This window comes from Pongo pygmaeus, chromosome 14, assembly GCF_028885625.2.
Source record: "Pongo pygmaeus isolate AG05252 chromosome 14, NHGRI_mPonPyg2-v2.0_pri, whole genome shotgun sequence".
NCBI classification, from domain to species: Eukaryota; Metazoa; Chordata; class Mammalia; order Primates; family Hominidae; genus Pongo; species Pongo pygmaeus.
In genome coordinates this window covers 59,596,682-59,610,261 of record NC_072387.2, presented here as the reverse complement: position 1 = coordinate 59,610,261, position 13,580 = coordinate 59,596,682, and the positions used below count along the sequence as shown (strand labels likewise).

The 13,580-nt window shown below is 41.9% G+C and overlaps 1 protein-coding gene across 1 annotated transcript in view; it reads left to right on the top strand.

The window, feature by feature from the left end:
* The window catches only part of LOC129011784 (guanylate cyclase soluble subunit beta-2), a 58,445-nt gene that overhangs the window by 27,725 nt on the left and 17,140 nt on the right, over nt 1–13,580 (top strand). The window contains exons 3-8 of the mRNA XM_054446970.2: nt 3,171–3,331; nt 7,635–7,731; nt 8,927–9,126; nt 10,531–10,642; nt 11,906–12,009; nt 13,023–13,239. Of these exons, the coding sequence (XP_054302945.2) occupies nt 3,171–3,331; nt 7,635–7,731; nt 8,927–9,126; nt 10,531–10,642; nt 11,906–12,009; nt 13,023–13,239 (891 nt within the window). The remainder of the gene's footprint in view (nt 1–3,170; nt 3,332–7,634; nt 7,732–8,926; nt 9,127–10,530; nt 10,643–11,905; nt 12,010–13,022; nt 13,240–13,580) is intronic.

Here is a 13,580-nt window from a genome sequence, read left to right as displayed (position 1 = left end):
CCCCTTTCCATAATTGTAACTTCATTCTCAGATAGTGAAAAACCTGGCTCCCACTATCCACAATATATTTACTTGTTCAGAACATAGTTTCAGAATTGTTAACCCACACTGCTGTGAAAAGGAAGCCTACTAACTACAGTAAAATATTTGTTTAAAGTTATTTTTGTTTTTGGCCTGAGGACACAGTAGTGTAAATACTATTTTCAAATATTACTGGGTTAATTTTTTTCCTGGGTAATTATGTTATTCAAAACTGTTCTGTTGAAATGCTGTTCTGTGAATTTGTTTCTGTTTGTATTCCATCTTAGGGGTTTTCTCTAGCCTTGTTGATCTTATATTTTATTTATTTTAAGCATATGAAACATTAACATGACTCCCCAAACCAGAACTGTTCAAAAAGTTATGCTCAGAAAAATGTCATTTTCCCCAATCCCACAATTTTTCTAATCTTTCCACCCCATTCCCTACCAATGTCCTGTAGGTAACCAATCTCAATAGATCCAGGTTTATCCTTCTGGTGTTTAATTTTGCGCAAGGAGGCAGATAGATGATTATTTCCTTGTTTTTCCTTCTTTCTTACATGAAGGAATACTAAGCATAGCATAAATTCTCCCCTGTACTATCAAAAAACATTTTAAGACATCTAAGTTAGTTTAGTTCTTTCTTGCAGTTTCTAACCATTTCCTGTATATCTTGGATCCCCTATGACTTACCGGGTTTTTGGAATCTTAAATACACTGAGGTGAAACTGTATAAAAGACTAAGACAGGTGTTGATTTTTTTTTTAAAGTGGCCTTTATTCTCTGCTGGACAAGCATTTTCAACTAAGAATTCTAGAAGCTCCAAACCCATTACAGGTGGAAAACACCACACTCAAACTCAAGATCCTTGTTTGGGAAACAGTTCCTCTCTCAGCCAGATGTCCTTTCCTTTTAACAGAGCTGGGCATCCACAAACAAAATAACCAGAGCCTGGAACAAACAGCTTCATGGATTTTTGTAAGTTTAAAGATTTAAAAGTCAAACAGGCAGTCTTTTACCCAAAGCTGCCACTCTCACTTGCATATAACTTTGCTTGGCTTACACGAAGCCCAGTCCTCCTGGCAGAGGTTCTCGGGAGAAGGGGGGCCACTGGGACCCCTGCTTTTCCTGGCAGGTAACAGGATGCACCTGCTCAGAGCTCCAGCCTCCAGGATGCACAGCACAGCTGTTTTTTCTTAGTCGAATAAGCTAGATTTAGAGGTAACAGAGGGATGGAAGCAGGAGAGCAGAAGGACAATTTCCCATCTGTCTGTTTACCTTTTAGCATTCCCCCTCCCAGAGACTCAAGCACTGGAAAGGAACTTGGTAGAATTTGTCTCAGATCCCCTAGGGGTTAGCAGGTGGCCCCTGAATACTGGTATAGACAAGCCTGCCTGCAGCCAGCCAGGATGCACCCACAAGCAAAGAATCCAACGGAGGCAATTAACATAGGCCATTACCACTGGCTTCTCTACCATCCCAAGCTTCGTCTAGATTCAGATCGGACTAATCAATTTTTGGAAAATATGTATAACTCATCTTGGAAAATATGTACAACTCATCTCTGACAAAACTAGACCAATTCAGTGGGGACTCTATCCTGCTCAGATTACAGAACAATTATCTGCCCCATGGTCTGGCTGTGGACTATGAGCTGTAGGGAAACTGCTCTTCAGACCATCCCAGGAAGCAAGCAGGGGCTGGAGAGTGCCCAGACCTCCTTAGTCTGTCCTCTGTAGGATTTAGCCCTGGATAGCTCACGAGACCTGGAATGTCCCTTGCTGTGAATTCCAAATCCAGCCAGAGCATCACAGAGTTTTTCAAGGATGGAACCACAGATACTGGTGATGGTGAGCTCTTCAGGCCTCCCATAAACCTGGGCATTACAGACATTTGCCCCAGCCCCCAGGACTTACATGTGTCACAGCCCCATTGTAAATAAGAGGGCGTTTCTCACAGGAGCTCCCGACCAGCAGCATGGATGGATGCCCTGTCTCCTGTGTCAATGAAGCCAACGCATAAGCAGCCCTTGCCTTGGGGAGACTCCTTGCTTCTCTCATTGCTGCTTCAGAGGCTGGGGGATGTGGTACAAAAAGTGCTAAACTTAGAGTTGGAGCCTCTTCAACAAATCTGGCCTCTGCAACTCTATGTGACTGGAGTCAGTTCACAAAGATGACTCAGCCCCAACAGGCTCAGCTGTAAAAAGGACATGATAATAAGGTTAGCTACCTTATAAGAGCTGGGCAAACATTGAGTAACAGAACCATAATTAATGTATGTTGTCAGAACTATAAAATATTCTTTTAAAATGTTTGCTGTCTCTCCCATAAAGCGGACACTTGCTCATTGTCTATTCCAACGGTGCAGACTGGGGAGTGGGGAGGTGGGCAGCAGCCCCAACTAAGGCTGCAAATCTACCTCCAGGTGTTCATCGGACACCTACGCTGTGTTTAGCACAGAAAACGTGTAGGACTAGGTTGCTTCTCTCCAGAATTACTATGAATTAGGAAGAAAAAAAATGCAACACTTAGGAAGAGAGAATTCAGAGAAATCTTCATGGAGAATGGAACATGGATGCTGGGCCTCACGGGGAGGCCAAGATCTGATGAGGTCAGGAGAGAAAGAGAAAGACACTGCAAGTATTTGGTATCATCTTTTTGGTAAATCAGGATCCTGTAGCCTTGAAGGCATAGTTTTTTCATTGTGTATTAGTTATTTCTCAGAGGCATCCTTGTATTCTTGTTAGAGACTGACTGTTACATTTAAAGATGTGGGAGGTATTGGGAGTGATCATGGAGGGTCGTGCCCTCCCCACCCAGAGTGAAGCTTGTTCTGGGTACTGGCTTCAGCAGCGAAGCGGGTACAGCATCTCTGCATCCCCTTCCCGACTTTGAGGAAATATTTGTCATGGAGACTTATGTTTCACAAGCACCTACCCAGTGCCAGGCTGCACGGGGCTCCTCACAAAAGCCCCATGACATCAATGTGGTTATTGGCATTTTACCGAGGAGGCAAGTGACGGCTTAGAGAGTAGCTCGATACTGTCACACAGCCAGGATGTGAACCCTTTGGAAATAAATGAAGACCACACAAAGGACAACACACACCTCCAGGGGATTTTATTTAGGGGGTGTGCTTTGGTTTCTACAGGTGTCTCCATGGAAGCCATCCTGAAACTCTTTGGAGAATACTTCTTTCAATTCTGTAAGATGTCTGGCTATGACAGGATGCTACGGACACTGGGAGGAAATCTCATGGAGTTTATTGAAAACCTAGAAGCCCTCCACAGTTACCTGGCACTCTCTTATCAGGTAAGGCCACTTGAGTCTGGTCTTGGCTGCCCAAGAGGAAGCAAATGCTGTGGCAGTCTTGGGCCAGCTCCCCGCCTCCCCCAAGAGAGGCACGGTTGCAGGAGAACCCTCCCATCTGCAGAATCCTTGGTACCTGGTGTTGGTGGGCTCAGGAGTTCTTTTTGGAAGAGAATGAAAAAGAAACACCTGCTGGCCACTTTTATAAACTGGCTCACAAAAACCGAAGGGATGGCCTTTTCAGATAGGGTGTGGTGTTGATTTGGAATTAAATCCTGGAGACTCATTACAATTGGAACAAAGGCTGGAAAACAGTCAGGTTTCAGTGCATTTGCAAAAGCTCTCCTAAGGTTTCCTGGCCAGGATGGAGCTGATAAATTGCATATGCAGCCAGATTCATGTTATTCATGTATCAGAAGGGAAGACTTGATAGGGCTGAGAGCCAGAATCGGAAACCATCCAACTCTGATTAACCCATGGGTGACTGACTGAGGTGTTAGGAAACTAATTTCCCTACTGGGATGTATCCTTCTGGAGTTCCTTTGTTGGGTTTCTTGTTTGTAGAGATCACTGGAAATTCAAATGCCTAGATTCTCTTTTATTTTTTAGACAAGAAAAGGTGAAAGAGCATTTATATATATCATAATAATAGTTTATTATTTTATAGAACATAGTTTAATTTTAGGGCCTTTTATACTTCACCGAGATCTTCCTTCACCATTTCTATATTGGTGTTCGTATCCACCCTTTCAGGGTTGTCGTGGGGACAAAATGGGATTGTGGATGTTAAAAAGCCTCAGCAACCCTTACACTCCCCCCCATAGACGATAAATGGGAAAAGCATTATTTTCTCCATTTTTCATATAAGGAATCAGAGGCTTGGAAGCCTTAATTGACTTCAATTATGAGTCATGAATAGCTGGGCATGAATAGCTGGGCCTGTCCTGTTGTTATCATGTGAACTACTCAAGGGTAGAGGGAGTGGAAACAGCCCTGCTTATGGGGTCAGATGGGCCCATGAGACTGTCCCACCGGCTCTACCACTTAACAGCTGTGCGATCCTGGGCAAGTTAGTTCCTGTCTCTGAATCTCAATTTATTTTATTTAATAATATTTGTTGGATGACTAATATTTATTGAGTGATACTATGTATCAAGTACTTTTTAAGGTATTGGACACAAACAGAGACAAAAAGGAATAAATAGGGAAAAGATAACCTACCTCATAGCAATATGTGGATTACAAGAGATAAGATGTAAAAGTCTCTAGCATTGTAATCAGCCCAGAAAAATCAGCTTTCCATAAATAAATAATAACTCTATTCCTTCCCCTTTCTTTCTTCTCTGTTCAATATGGCCAGTTTAAGAATTACGATAATTTGCATGACAACTTCCTTTCAATTTCTTAGCTAAAGCACAACAATTAGGATATAAAGAAATACAGTTAGGCCCTTTTAATATTTTTTGTAATATGTATATTTTTTATTCTATGATCTTTTTTCTTTGCTTTTTTATAATTTCAATTTTTAAAAAAAGATTCAGAGGGTACATATGCAGGGTTTTTACATGGGTCTATTGCATGATGCTGAGGTTTGGGGTATGATTGACGCTGACACCCAGGTAGTGAGCATAGTACCCAACAGTTTTTCAACCCTCGACCCCCATCCCTTCCTCCCTCCTGTAGTAGTCCCCGGTGTCTGTTGTTGCCATCTTTATGTCTATGTGTATTCAATGTCTAGCTCTCACTTATAAGTGATGCTAGAGAAGCAATAGAATAGAACTTCTCTGGTGGTGTTTGAGGACATTTTGCATATAATGAGATCAATAAAATATTTAAATATTATAATATACAAGTTGGAAGAAAATACATGCAATGATACCTAACAGCAATATAGTGCTTTATTCTGGGCAAAGTATTATAGATTGTCTCTTTAGGCAAAAATAACAAAGTAAGATAATATTCACTTTTTTTGTGTCTACCTAGTAATTTGGCAGTGCCTTTAAGGCATATATTTCTGGTTAGAACCGAGTCTTTAATCTTGTTATGCTTTAGCTAACCTTTATTGAGGCTAATTATGAGGCAGGTGTTGGGCTAAGTAATATGTCAGCATTGACTTACCTTCTTGATGCCATAAGAGTAGGCAGTCTTATTTTTCCTGTTATACAGATGAGAAAACTGAGGTCCAGAAAGGTCAAGTAACTGTCCCCAAATCACCCAGGCATGGTGGCTGAGCTGGACCCAAACCCACACCTGTCTCCAAAGATCCTGCCCTGTGCTGTTCTCATTATTCTTTGGAATAATGAGGACTTTGTCAAAGATCACATGGCTTTAGGTGTACAGCCTTATTTCTGGGCTTTCTATTCTGTTCTGTAATGATACCTAACAGCTATATAGTGCTTTATTCTGGGCAAAGTATTATAGATTGTCTCTTTAGGCAAAAATATTTTTTTATTCTGTTATTCTTTGCCCTAATTCTCCACTTTTAAAAAGCCATATTTGAAGTAAGAAATAAAAGTATAACTATATTATTTAGAGACTTAGTGACATTGACCAGAAGAACTAAAAGCACAAACTTTTGGAAGTGTCTCTGGGCAGGGGGTAAGGAGGGAGGAGCGTGAAGCAGGATCACGTGGACTTTCTTTCAGACCTCTGTATTCTGTTACTTTATTTTCACTATGTAGGATTTGGATATAATTTTTAAATTAACTGTTAATTTCCTATTTTATTTATGCCTTTTAAATGTGCTGCCTCAACTACTCTTTACATTTTGTCAAGATGTAAACCCACATACATACAAATAAATATATGTACTTTCTCTAGGCACATACTTTTGGAATTAGAAAAAAAATAGTATTTGAGGGCTGGGTGTGGTGGCTCATGCCTGTAATCTTAGCACTTTTGGAAGCCGAGGTGGACAAGATCATTTATGCCCAGGAGTTTGAGACCAGCCTGGGCAACGCAGCAAAGCCACATTTCCACAAACAATACAAAAAAAAAAAAAAAAAGTAGCTGGGCATGGAGGTGGCGTGACTGTAATCCCAGCTACTCAGAAGCCTGAGGTGGGAAGATCGTTTGAGCCTAGGAGGCAGAGGCTGCAGTGAGCCGTGACCGTGCCATTGCATTCCAGCCTGGGCAACAGAGCATGACCCTATCTCAAAAAAAAAAAAAAAAAAAAAAAAAGATAAAAAAGTATTTGGGGAAAAAAAAGAAACCCATTTTAACTAACAACATTTCACCATGGAAGACGACAAAGATCTTGGAAGGAACCCATCTCCTTTGCCTATTCCCTCACTTGGACCAAAAGCTGTGTGTCCAGGGTGCTGAGTTGCCCTCTAACTAGCTAGAGACTCCCCTAGGCAAAGTCTCTATCCTTCTTTCCTAGTATACATCTCATTTACTGTAAAATGATACGTACTTAAATGTCAACATTTCTGGAGAAAGGGGAGGATCTCTTCTGATGTATCCTTGAAGGTTCTACTTTTTTTTTTTTTTTTTTTTGAGATCGCTCTGTCTGTCGCCCAGTCTGGAGTGCAGTGGCGCCATCTCGGCTCATGGCAACATCCGCCTCCTGGGTTCAAGCGATTCTCCTGCCTCAGCCTCCCGAGTAGCTGGGACTACAGGCATGTGCCTCTATGCCCGGCTAATTTTTTCGTATTTTTAGTAGAGACAGGGTTTCACCGTGTTAGCCAGGATGGTCTCTATCTTTTGACCTTGTGATCCGCTCTCCTCAGCCTCCCAGAGTGCTGGGATTACAGGCACGAGCCACCGCGCCCGGTGGAAGGTTCTACTTTCTAAATGTTCAAATTGACATCACAGATGACATTATCCTTTCAGAACAAGACATTGATTAATTCTACTTGCAAATTCTCTGATTCCCTGGTGTGTTGGAAAGTGAAGATGCCCATGGTCACTTGGTCACAGGCCAAGCGCAGCAGAAACTCACTAAGGCTTCCTGTTACCAGCAGACAGCTGCTTTTGGAATATGGGTAGAAACAGCATGGCACGGTGCAAAGGCTCATTTGGGAATCAAATGTTGTTCTACCGTTAACCTAGGTTTACCTTCCCTGAGCCTCAGTTTCTTCTTCTTAAAATGGAACTAGTACTTGCCATATAGAGTTGTTTAAAGTATAGTAGGTATAGTATAAAATTCCTGACATACAGCAGCAGAAACAGTGGGAGTTTTTATGTGATTGGAGAGAGGGTTGGGATATAGTTCTGTATGATAAATACTATTGTTTCACAAAGCCTCAAAAGCATAATTTACACAATTTGTGTCCACTGGGAAAAATGTGTGTCTTTTAATTAGGAGATGAATGCACCATCGTTTCGTGTGGAGAGAGGAGCAGATGGGAAAATGTTTCTCCATTGCTACTCGGGTAGAGGTGGTCTGTGCCACATTGTACAGGTATGGAAATGGCTTAGCTGGCCGCAGAGCTGTGGGGCTTCTGAAGTGAGGAAGGTTTCCCCATGGATTCTCCAGGATGGCTAATAACTGGCTACGGGTAAGAAGTTAAAACTCTCTTAGAATGTGTGACTTCATATCATCTTGACCACTGCTCCCAATGTCCTTGAGCTTTTAAAATAAGTTTCCAAAGTTCCACAAAAACAAGTAATTTGTATTTTTCTTTCAACATTTTAAATTATACAGGTTTTTACATAGTTGTGATAATTCTGCCTATATTATTTTGTATCAGCTCTTTATTTGCATTTAGCATTGTAGAAAAAGCATGTTTCCACATAATCTTTAAAACCACATATTAAATGGCCGAACGATATTCCATATTGTAATTATCTTAACTAATCTCCTATTATTAAATTTTCCATTGATACTAATCTTTTGCTTTTGTAAACAATGCTATCATGAACATCTTCATACGTGCTTTCCATATATATATATATATATTTTTTCTTTTTTTTTTGAGATGGAGTCTCGCTCTGTTGCCCAGGCTGCAGTTCATTGGCGCGATCTTGGCTCACTGCAAGCTCCGCCTCCCGGGTTCACACCATTCTTCTGCCTCAGCCTCCCAAGTAGCTGGGACTACAGGTGCCCGCCACCACACCTGGCTAATTTTTTGTATTTTTAGTAGTGACAGGGTTTCACTGTGTTAGCCAGGATGGTCTCGATCTCCTGACCTTGTGATCTGCCCGCCTCAGCCTCCCAAAGTGCTGGGATTACAGGCATGAACCACCACGCCCAGTGCTTTCCCTATATTTTGTATATAACCCTGGGATAGATTCCCAGGGGAACACTTTTTTGAACTTGATCCTTAATGCTTTTACAACTGAATTTTGCTTACATTATCTCTAGGTTTATTTGTTTGTTTAATGAGTTAAATGCCTACCTGAAATAACAAACAAATGAATAGATGCCAAACTAGAAATTAAAGTGGCATGGATATATTTGGTATCCAAACATGTATAACTTCAGTCTCTGCATATTTTTATTTAATTGGCTATCACTGATGTCTGATTTGAAGCAGGGCCTGGGCTTGGTGAACTTCAGAATATTCATCAGAAGTTTTACAATTTGATTATTTTATGATTTTTGCTGATAAAGTTGCCTTTGGCCATCCCTCGACAATAGGTGTCCTTCTGCTGCAGGTATCATTGAGGCTGTGGCCAAAGACTTCTTTGACATTAATGTAACCATGGACATTCTTGACATGAATGAAGAAGTGGAGAGGACAGGGAAGAAGGAGCATGTTGTGTTTCTGATTGTACAGAAGGCTCGCAGGAAGATGAGAAAGACAAAGCCAAAAAGGTTACAAGACAGTCAGGGCATCGAGAGAGACCAAGAGGTACTGGGTTTGCTGTGCCTTTAGAAAGAACAGTTGTACTTAAGTAGAGCTACCAGTCTTGGAAAAATCTATACAAACAACAGAATCAACTGGACCTTTTGTTTTTTTGTTTTTGTTTTTTACAGTTTCCTTTAAGTTCTGGGTTACATGTTTTGAACGTGCAGGTGTGTTACATGGGTATACATGTGCCATGGTGGTTTGCTGCACCTATCAACCCATCATCTAGGTTTTAAGCCCTGCATGCATTAGGTATTTGTCCTAATGCTCTCCCTCTCCTTGCCCCCTGACAGGCCCCGGCATGTGATTCTCCTCTCCCTGTGTCCATGTGTTCTCACTGTTCAACTCCCACTTACGAGTGTCTACAGCTATACCACCCTGAACGTGACTGATCTCGGAAGTTAAGCAGGGTTGGTCCTGGTTAGTGCTTGGATGGGAGACCAACTGGATCTTCTAATAGTGGAATTAAGGCAGAGTTTCTCAATTTTGGCACTACTGACATTTTGAACCAGATAATTCTTTGGTGTTGATGGGGTATCTTTCACATTATAATGTGCTTAGCAGCATCCCTGGTCTTTTCCTACTAGTAGAACCTCATCCCCTCATTTGTGGCAAAAAAAAAAAGAAAAAAGAAAGAAAGAAAGAAAAAGAAATGTCTCTTGGCATTGCCAAGTGTCTGCATAGTGGGGGTAATGGATAAAATCATTCCCAGTTGACAATTGCTGGGTTAAGTGGATATATACTGGGAAGCATTCTGGGATGTACCTGAGCCTGGACAATTTTTCACATATAACAATAACCATATGAAGGGTTTGAAATTTGAACTTGATGGCTTTTTTTTTTAATCCTCCTCAAATAAATTGATCTTTCCAGTCTTCAGTGCCCACTTCTGCAGCTGGAACCAGTCATAGGTCCTGAGTCAACTCAAGACTCTGTACTTGGCCACCTCAGTTGCAACTGATAGGGTTATCATTACCTGCTTAGGTTACCACGTATGTTAGGTGAAGAGCTCTCCATGCACATAGCTTGTGAAAATGCCCAGATTAGGATTAGTCTGTGATTCCTTAGAGTATTTTCAAAGTCCATCTCAGAGTCTGTTCATTGCAGAATCTTCAGCCACAGGAAGAAATGTTCGTGCATGATTTTCTTGCCAGATATCATCCTAGTTCCCTCTTGAGATTTTCTGAAAAGTTATTGCTTTCTTTGATAGAGAAACAGCATGAGGACTAATTTGATTAAAAAATACCGGGAATGCTAAAGTCTTGGTAGAATTGATCTTGTAAGCCCTTATGCCATTCCTCTGGCCGTGGATACAGTTCCTTATTTAAAGGTGGACCCCATCACAGCAAATGGGGTTTGTGCTTCTCCAGTCATGTGACCAGGTGCCTGTCTCCCTGCCATCTGTAGGCCCTCCTGGCAGCTTTCCTCAGGATGAAGGAGAAATACTTGAATGTCTCTTCTTATCCTGTGAAAAAATTCCACTGGGATGTTGTGAGAAGCATAGTCATGTTTGGAAAAGGTAAATGAGTGATTCTCCCAAGCTCAGCTCTGAGATCAGAAAGATTGCTTGATTCTCAGGAGTAGCGGCCAGTGTACACTGACGGGGCCAAGCCCTCTGCGATTATGTTGGCACTAGTTTCTGCAAAGCTTGGATTTGGTGACCATAGTTTTTAACTTTAAAATGTCAGGCTCTAATTGTCCTTCCATTGCCTGTCGTTATTTGTGCCAGGTGACATGGAGACATCGTCTCCCCTGTCCTAAGAAAAAGTTTTTGGAGACACAATTGGAATCACTCCCAACAGGTGATGGATGGAGAGAAGGAAGATGAGCACTGATGTGCCATCAGGAACAATGAATTTTCCACAGCTCCTCTTCTGCAGTCCGGCCTTCTCCATTTGGACACATTTCTGGACTGGAGATCTGTGGATAACAACCCTAGTCGCCTAGCAAAGGACACTAGATCAAGAGCCAAGAAAGCAAGTTTCTGGCTCTGTGCCTAAGGAGCTGTGTGACCCTGGACAAGAGTCTCCATCTTCTCATTTGCAAAATGCAGGCATTAGGCTTCCTAAGGTACCCCTGTGGGCACTGAGCCCATCTAATGATTAGCACCTAACGCCTGAGTCTGAATAAGGGCACTGATCCACTGGGAGAAGGGAGTTAGGGTGCTCTGCGGCACGGCTCAATGGGCCAGGTGACACGCATCTGGGAGAAGGTCTGCGGGGCTCAAAGGGCTGCATTTTGCGTCCTTCAAGCCATGGCAAGTGAGTCAAACATGCAATTGACATCCTTTGTCTAGGAGATTTTCATATCAAAAAGGCTCCATTTCGAATCTCTACCCCCTGCCAAATAGGACTGTTGGTTAAATTTTCATGTGCCACCCAAAACTGTCAGTCTAAAAAGCTCCATGGCAAATGTCCCTGATGCTGGGCCCGGAGCACACCCTCTGCTCTGCTAGCTCATTGTCTGGCTGTCACCATTTCAATGCCGACTCTGTGTTCATGGCGAGACATACTCAATTGGCCCAGAAACTCTTCAGCGGCAGGCAGAAACTTGGCAGGGGGCAGGAGGGCTTCTCAACCTGGTAGCAAGTTTTCTGTTTGTTTTAATTTGGAAGAAGAATTGCTGTGGCCATCTGGAGATGCTGAGGGAGCCCATGCAAAAGAAGTGAGATTGCACTTTGCTTGTGAAACACTTAAGATACTATCCCTATCCCGAGCTCTGCTCTGTGCAAGGGTGGAGGCGGGAGCTGCTTCTCATCAGCACTTTCTTTTTCTATGTCCAGGGCATCTCATGAACACCTTTGAGCCAATTTATCCTGAGAGACTCTGGATTGAAGAGAAGACATTCTGCTATGCTTTTCCTTTCCACATTGTATTTGATGAATCAGTAAGAGACTCTTCCCTCTGTAGCTAAGAACTGGGGCTAAACCAGGGAAGTGAGCATGATTTACAGTCCTTCATGAACAGTGGAGATTTTCAAGTCCCTGAGAAATTCCCAGGGCTTGGGAGACTAGGCTTTACCCTGGCAGGACCATTGATTTCCTTTTCATATTGTGGTATCCTCCAGAATCCAGAATGCAGGATCTTCTTGATAGGGTAGAAAGGGAGGTTTGAACTAGTAAGTGTATGGGAAAGTTTACCATTAGAAAAAAGGGGAAAAGGAAGTGACGCTAAAATTCACTACATAAAGAGACAACAGAACACAGTCAGTAGCAACAATAGGGTGGAATTCTACCCATGAACACTTCCCATCCTTGTGACCACCATGTATGTCTCCATCCCACCCAGCTTCACATTCTGCATCTTGAACGTGGGGAAGGGGTCATGCTAAGTCAAGCCACTGCTCTGTGAGAGTTGTGAGCATAACTATTTAAGTTTGATTGTTAATCCATTTCCATGGATAAAATATATGTCAACTGAATTGATTAGGAACTCATTTAAAGGACACCTATTTTACTTCTTCCTTCTGTGTGTTCACTGGAGATAGCAGTGAAAGGTATCCTCCCACCCCCTTGATGGATTTCTTCACCCAGGCCTGGGTGATATATCCAATGCTATAGAATTTGCTAGTTTCTTCATTAGTAAATGATAGAGAGTGAGAGAGTTGTCTCAGAGAGCGAGGGAAGAACTATTAGCCCAATAGAGAGCTGTAACCTCATTTCTCTTTAGTCAGAAATAAGCCTCTCAGCACTCTTGTACTATTCTTTTCTCTTTCAGACATTAGCACAGATTTGATTGTTTCAAAAAAATTTATTACTTCCATGATGTTGATTCCATTACTGACCCCCTTTCCCGATAGTGAGCCACAGAACACGGCTAGAATGTTATTTCCAAGGGGAAGTTTATGGGGAGGGGTGTTGCTTTCTATTCCTTGGTCTTATATCTGTCCTCTGTGGATAGCTACGGGTGAAGCAAGCCGGAGTGAACAGTCAGAAGTACGTACCAGGACTCCAAACCCAGAAGATTCAACTGGATGAGTATTTCTCCATCATTCATCCTCAAGTTACCTTCAACATTTTCAGCATCCGCAAATTTATCAACAGTCAATTTGTCCTGAAGACACGAAGAGAAATGATACCTGTAGCATGGCAAAGTCAGACCACACTCAAACTTCGAGGTAATCACTCACTCCTTTCCTGTTGCTCCCCGCCTGTTTGAGAGATTGATCAGAAAGGGAAGAGGTAAAGTTTTCCAATTTCCTAAAAAGTGGGGTAGGGGCGACGTTGAGAACACGTTTTCTTTTTTCTGACGTTTCCACTTGACTTGATCTGTAAAGAATATATTTTATTTCCTCAACCATCTCTGGTTTAGACATAAACAATATATGTAATATAGTTACATACATAATTATTAAAGTACATACAATATGTAATTTAAAAATTCTGATATGTTACTAAAATTTTCAGAATGCATGAGGTACTATTGGTATTAAATTAATGTCTGTATTTTATGTAGCAA